The 6,487-nt window shown below is 48.3% G+C and overlaps 1 protein-coding gene across 1 annotated transcript; it reads left to right on the top strand.

The window, feature by feature from the left end:
- The first annotated feature begins 431 nt into the window (after window positions 1-431).
- Window positions 432-1,013, top strand: LOC101753756 (zinc finger protein WIP5). Its single transcript, XM_004959273.4, has one exon. It carries the CDS (start codon window positions 432-434, stop codon window positions 837-839), a length of 408 nt encoding a protein of 135 aa, XP_004959330.3. The 3' UTR covers window positions 840-1,013.
- Window positions 1,014-6,487: the final 5,474 nt, after the last annotated feature.

Raw genomic sequence — 6,487 nt, forward strand, 5'->3', positions numbered from 1 at the left:
AAATATCCCTAGGACCATCAGCTTAAATCATAGCGTTTGATACTACTGAATGCTACTCCATTCACAATCCATTTCAAATTGTAAGGCGTTTTAGCTTTATACATAGATTTTTCAAGGTATCTAAACATAACATACGCCTTATAACTAAGGTTCATAGCAAAAGTTATGTATTTAGAAAAGTCAAAAGCTAAAACGATTTACAATTTGGGACGGAGGGAGTAGCTTTTTAAATTTACTTGATTGTTCTTGCATCAACTTTGAGATCTTTCTTATGAGCATCGAAGGGTACTTATTACATGTACGCACTAGCAGCTTGTAGCTACTTTTCTCTTGATAGCTTTTATATAGCTGAATCCTAGCTTTTGTAGCTAATTTTCAGACCATAGTACTGAATGCTAGCTTTTATAACTCTCGATATGCATGCCGTGCAGATGCACATGTGGGGTCACGGGTCGCAGTACCGCCGCGGCCCGGACTCTCTCCGCAGCGCGCAGCCGGCGGCGATGCTCCGGCTGCCGTGCTTCTGCTGCGCGCCGGGGTGCCGGAACCACGTGGACCACCCGCGGGCGCGGCCGCTCAAGGACTTCCGGACCTTGCAGACGCACTACCGGCGCCGGCATTGCGCCAGGCCCTTCCTCTGCCGCCGCTGCGGCAAGGCCCTCGCCGTGCGCGGGGATTGGCGCACGCACGAGAAGAACTGCGGCCGCCGGTGGCGCTGCGCCTGCGGCTCCGACTTCAAGCACAAGCGCTCCCTCAAGGACCACGTCCGCGCCTTCGGGCGCGGCCATGTCGAGCAAGCATCCGCCGCCGCCGTCTCCCCCATAACAGCCATTGTGTAGCCGGCGATCAGATGTAGCGCGCAGGAGCTTCCCAGCTGCTGCTGCGGCTGCACGTACGACGTCTTTTTTTTTTTAGTTGATTCGTTGTGCTGTGGTCATGCATCATCTGTGAATGTGTATTTATGAGCTAAACTGTTAATATATATGTATCGACGACCTCATCATCTGGTGCTTTCCATGATATCTTAAGAGGATGGCTTCTCCAAAGTCTAGACTGGTTTCTAGTACAAATGCTGCAGCAGTGCTGCCAGTGCGGCGCAAGCTCACCAAGGACTGTCTTCTAGTTGAGGTTCACATGCAGTGAATATGGTCCCGGAAGAGTATATTATAATTTTGTTGGTTGAGTGATAACATAGTTAATATGATTAACAAAATTTTTCAAGTATATATATATATATATATATATATATAAAATTCCGTACCGAACCCACTCCTCGTCCCGCGCCAGAGCGAGCGGCCGTGACCCCTCCCCTTCACCCCCCGCATCCGGTTTTTCTTGGACGCGCAACGACCGAGCTCACCCGTCCGGCCCTTCCACGCGCGTGCAGGTAGCCCACCCAGTTTTCCTTTTTCCTCGCGTGCGCAAACGGTTTTGGACCAGAGCAGGCGCTGGCAATTTTTTTCTCAGCGAAAAAAAAAATCAGGACGTAATGAGACATGCAGAAAGCATAAGCTGCCTGGTTATTTTGATCACATCACGTGGTGGTCAACAGGAAACATCGTGCCAACTTCTTCGCGTTGTGGTGAATAAAGGTTTTCTACTCACAAATAAGTAATTTATGGTTCAACGACAAGACAGCATGCCAATGAAAATCTGAGTCTTTACTATCAAATTCATTCTTCTATTTATAAAAAATATTTTTTCCTAGTCGTGTGTGTTAAGACAAAACACTTGAAATCTACGCATTTGCATCAAGCACTACGGGAAACAGTAATTTTGCCGAGTGCCCCAGACACTCGGCGAAGATCTAAAAACACTCGGCAAAGTGTTTGCCGAGTGTAACACTCGGCATTCAGCACTCGGCAAATTTTGCGTCGGCAAATAGGTGTTTGCCAAGTGTCAAACATTGCGCACTCGGCAAAAGGTTTGCCGAAGGTTAGATAAACACTCGGCGAAGATAAACACTCAGCGAAAAGGGCAGTAACGGCGTCCAGGGTAACGGCAAGTTTGCCGAGTGTCAGACGGAAGGCACTCGGCAACAAGTTAAAGTTTGCTGAGTGTTAGCCGCATGGCACTCAGCAACCACCTTAACGTTTGCTGAGTGTCGGTGGCTCGACACTCGGCAAACACGTTAAAGTTTGCCAAATATCGGGGTCGTGGCACTTGGCAAACATGGGTCACCGGGAGCATTTTAAGGCTTCTTTGCCGAGTGTTTAAGCCAATACACTCGACAAAGAAGCATCGGAACGTGGTGTAACTGCCCCCTTTGTCGAGTGTTAAAGCCAAAACACTCGGTAAAGCCCCTCTTTGCCGAGCACTTGGCAAAGTTGACAGTGCCCCCCTGCTTTACCTATTTTGTCACGTATAACGGACCCCTCTCAATTCACAATACACATCATCACAGGCATTTATAATAAACAATAATAGGCATAATTCACAACCACCATTACAAGCATTATTCATAAACATCACAGACATAATCCAAAGTAAGCATGAAACAAGCCATAAATCCAAGTTCAAGTCACAACTAAGTTTCATCCAAGTTCAAGTCACAAATGCAAAGTCTAAAACTGTGGAGGCCAAGGAGACCACCGCGACAAATCTTGGTCTTGAGTATTCGAAGCTGCTGATTGATTCTGCACATAGGATAGGACATTCTGAGCTAACATCTAAAGTTGTCAAAATTAAAGTATTCAATCTTAAGCACAATGTGTAAAGTGACTCACAGGAGTAGTTGTGGGTGGCTGAGGTGGAGGGAATAGCATCAGTGGCGGTGGCAAAGATTGACCCATGCTCGAAGCAAAATTATGCATGTACTGGAACATCTGGTCCATCCTCATCCGATTTTCTTCCTCCATCCTTTGCCACTCGACCTCTATCCTCTACTGAACCATCTGCTCCATCCTCGCCGCCATCTCCTCTTTTTGCTTCCTTGTTGCTTCCACCTGGGCCTACAATATTTCATTGTAATGTTACAATGCAAAGCTAAAGTACATAACAACCAACGAACGATGCACGGAAGAGAAAGAACCTGGAGAGCCTCCATCTCGAACTGTGCAGTGGTTGGTCATGGCCGTATTGCCGGGCTCGAGTCCGTGCTCCTTGCTCGGATCTGGGAGAGAGTGGGAGTAGAGGCCGTGTCGATTATGCCGTCGCCAATCCAATACCGCTCATGCTTCTTGCCTCCTTCCACCCTCATCATGATTTCTCCATCAATATCCTCAGAGCTCGGATCGGACTCTGTCCCGTGAACCTCCCTTGCCATCGTTGTATACTCGGTGACGCGGCTGTGGATGCTGGGATGGCTGTACGCCTCGGACGGATCCTCCGGGTCAAAATCGATGTCGGCCGTCACCTTGCCCTTTTTGGACAGAACCCATGCCTTGAGCTGCGAGCAAGGTCGGCCATCATGTGATGACGACTACGGCAAAAAATACTAAATGATTAGAAATTATGCAGAATTGAGCATTAGAATACAGAATTGAAGTCGCGTACCCATTTTTCCCTATATTCATCAAGGCTCAGGCTGCCTTGATGGTGTGGTGCACTTGGGATCTGCAAACGCCACTGCTGGCAAGCAAGGTAGTTCTCTAACAACTCGGGCTCCAACCACACATCCACCATCATTTCCTAGCACCGGATATGCGCACGGCACCACCACGGAGGCACCTACATCATGAAGCATGTGACATACGAAAAAAGAAAATTGAGCCTAATTAATCTTAAATAAAGTAAGTATCAACGTTCTTTACTTACCCTCATGAATTGGTCCTTGGTCAGGTTCATTGTCCTTGCCTCCTCTTTTCTAACCTTTATCCTTCTATATTGAGCGTAGAATTCGATGATGGCCTGGATGCGCGCCTCGTAGTGCATGTCCTTCACGAGCTTCTTGGCGGCTACTTCAAAGATGGACTTTACCTTGGCCTCGAATCCCTCCTGGCATCTATAGAAGTCCTGCATATAGACGCGATGTATACAATTATTATTTCAAGAATGCCAAACGTAGGTGATGTATTGAGCAAAGTAGTGCGAGGAATACTTACCCACAGCTCGGACTTCACCCGCTCCACTATGTTGAAGAATCTCCTCTGTTCACAATCAGGGACGTCAGGGGCGGCGACGCAGTGGTCCCATGTGTAGGCCGGCTGCTGCTGTCCGGCGTACACCACCAAGCCAGGGAAGTGAAGCCTACACAAAAGGCCAAGGATCCCGTTGACCTTGCGGTTGTGACCACCCCCACTAAGCTTAATCCAACTCTTGCACAAGTGATTAATATAAATTATTAGTTTCTTTTGTAACTTTCAACATAACAAAATTATTGAGAATATTTAAAGTTACTTACTTGGTCCCACTCGGTTTAACCAGCAGGCGTAAATGCTCAGGTATCGGATGCTTCGGGAGGGATGAGGGACCTCGCAACCATATCTTGGACTGGGCATTGAACCCATCTGTTACCAACGCAACATGTACATTCCATAAGGATTGAACCCATCTGTTGCCAATGCAACACGTACATTACGGGCCTCTAGAGCTTTCTCAGGATAAATCGCATCAAAGCTTGTCCAGGCTTTAGCATCGGATGGGTGTACTAGCTTCTCAGGATTGTATCGACGTATGTTTTTGTGCCATGTCATCTGTTTCACGGATTCTTCAGTCATGTAAAGCCGTTGGATCCTCGGTATGAAAGGAAGATACCGTAGAACCTTCACGGGGATTGCGAGCTGCTTCTTCTGACCATCACCAGAGTCTACCTCCAAGAACCTAGATGATTCGCACTTCACACAGTACTTTGCTTCCGCATACTCTTTCCTAAAGAAGATGCATCCCTTCGGGCAAGCATGTATATGCTTGTATGGCATCTTAAGTGCACGAAGGAGAATCTGTACCTCATACAAGCTCTTTGGCAAGATGTGACCATCCCGGAGCAGGCTTCCAAAAACTGTCAGCATAATATCGAAGGCGTCTCGACTCAAGCCAAACTGAGACTTCACAGCCATTAGGCGTGCAATGGCATCCAGTTGAGAAACCTTGGTATGAATGTAAAGGGGTTGCTGTGCCGCAGACAACATGTCGTAATAAGCCTTTGCGATAGCCTCTGGCTCCTCCTCCCTACGTGCTTCATCGAAGTGTGCTTCATGATAGTCATTTAACATGTCTCCCATCCCAGCATCAGCATCATATTCCTCGATGCGTTGTCTCAAGACCTCGTCTCTCCCACGATCGGCTTCACCATGGTAGATCCACTTGGTGTAGTCTGACGTACATCTGTTCTTCACAAGATGTTTGCCCATGTCTAGCTTGCTTTGACGATGCATGTTTCCACATTTGCTACACGGACACCAAGTCGATCTAGCTCCTTTGACACTTGCAAACGCCCGTTCCAAGAAAGCATCCATCTTGTCAATCCATTCATTGGTCAACGAATTTTGACTAGAGCGGCCCGTGTACATCCACTGACGATCCTCCATCCTCTAGCATATCAGCGAGTAATACAAAAAATCATGTTGCATCTACACGTTCCTATACTGTCTATTAGGTGAAGATAGGTCCTAATCCCACCTGAGGATGTGTAGATGCAACATGATTTTTTGTATTACTCGCTGATATGCTAGAGGATGGAGGATCGTCAGTGGATGTACACGGGCCGCTCTAGTCAAAATTCGTTGACCAATGAATGGAGAACAACAGGGAGGTGCTGCCGAAACTCTATCTCGAATTGGAGTACACCATGGATACTAAACCCACCTACACATCCTCGAGCTGTCCAAAAAACGTGGACATTTCAAAACAGATACGGTTATAGATATGCAAAGATCTGCATATTTCCAACCGTATCTCTTTCGAACGGGAGACGCCTAATTAGGTTACGTGATATACGAACATCATACGGAAAGAGAGGTGTAGGATGCCTCACCTTGCTATCCTGCAAAGTGACTAGTTGTGGACGGTAACGTAGCCTCTCCTGCAAGAAAAGAAACATAGAACTATCAAGTCGTAATTTTGGCACCACCCCCGCACGGGGAGGTTTCTAAAACCTGCATCAAATCAAATGGCACGATGGCCGACAACCATATCCACTCCAATTTCATGGCACGATGGCTGACAACCACACACGGCTCAAAAGGTCGTAATTTATCTACTGCAACCTGAATTAGTGGGGCGGGCGGGGCACGCTGGGGGTCGGGGCGCCGGCGGGGCGGGGGGCCGGGGCCGGGGCGCATGAGGCGTGGGGGCGAGGCGCGGTGGGGGGCGGTGCCGGGGGCGCACCGCCGGGGACAGGCGAGGGAGGCGTGTGTGTGGGTGTGTGCGTGTGTGCATGAGTTAGGGTGGGCGGCCGGTCGGGGCTTAATTTCTAGGCTTTGCCGAGTGCTAGATCGCTAGCACTCGGCAAAGGCCCTTTTTTCGGATTTTTAAACGGTAGCTTCGCCTGGTGGTGGGCCCATGGAAACGTTTGCTGAGTGTTGAATTGTTAACACTCGGCAAATTG

The sequence above is a fragment of the Setaria italica genome, chromosome II (assembly GCF_000263155.2).
Source record: "Setaria italica strain Yugu1 chromosome II, Setaria_italica_v2.0, whole genome shotgun sequence".
Classification (NCBI taxonomy): Eukaryota; Viridiplantae; Streptophyta; class Magnoliopsida; order Poales; family Poaceae; genus Setaria; species Setaria italica.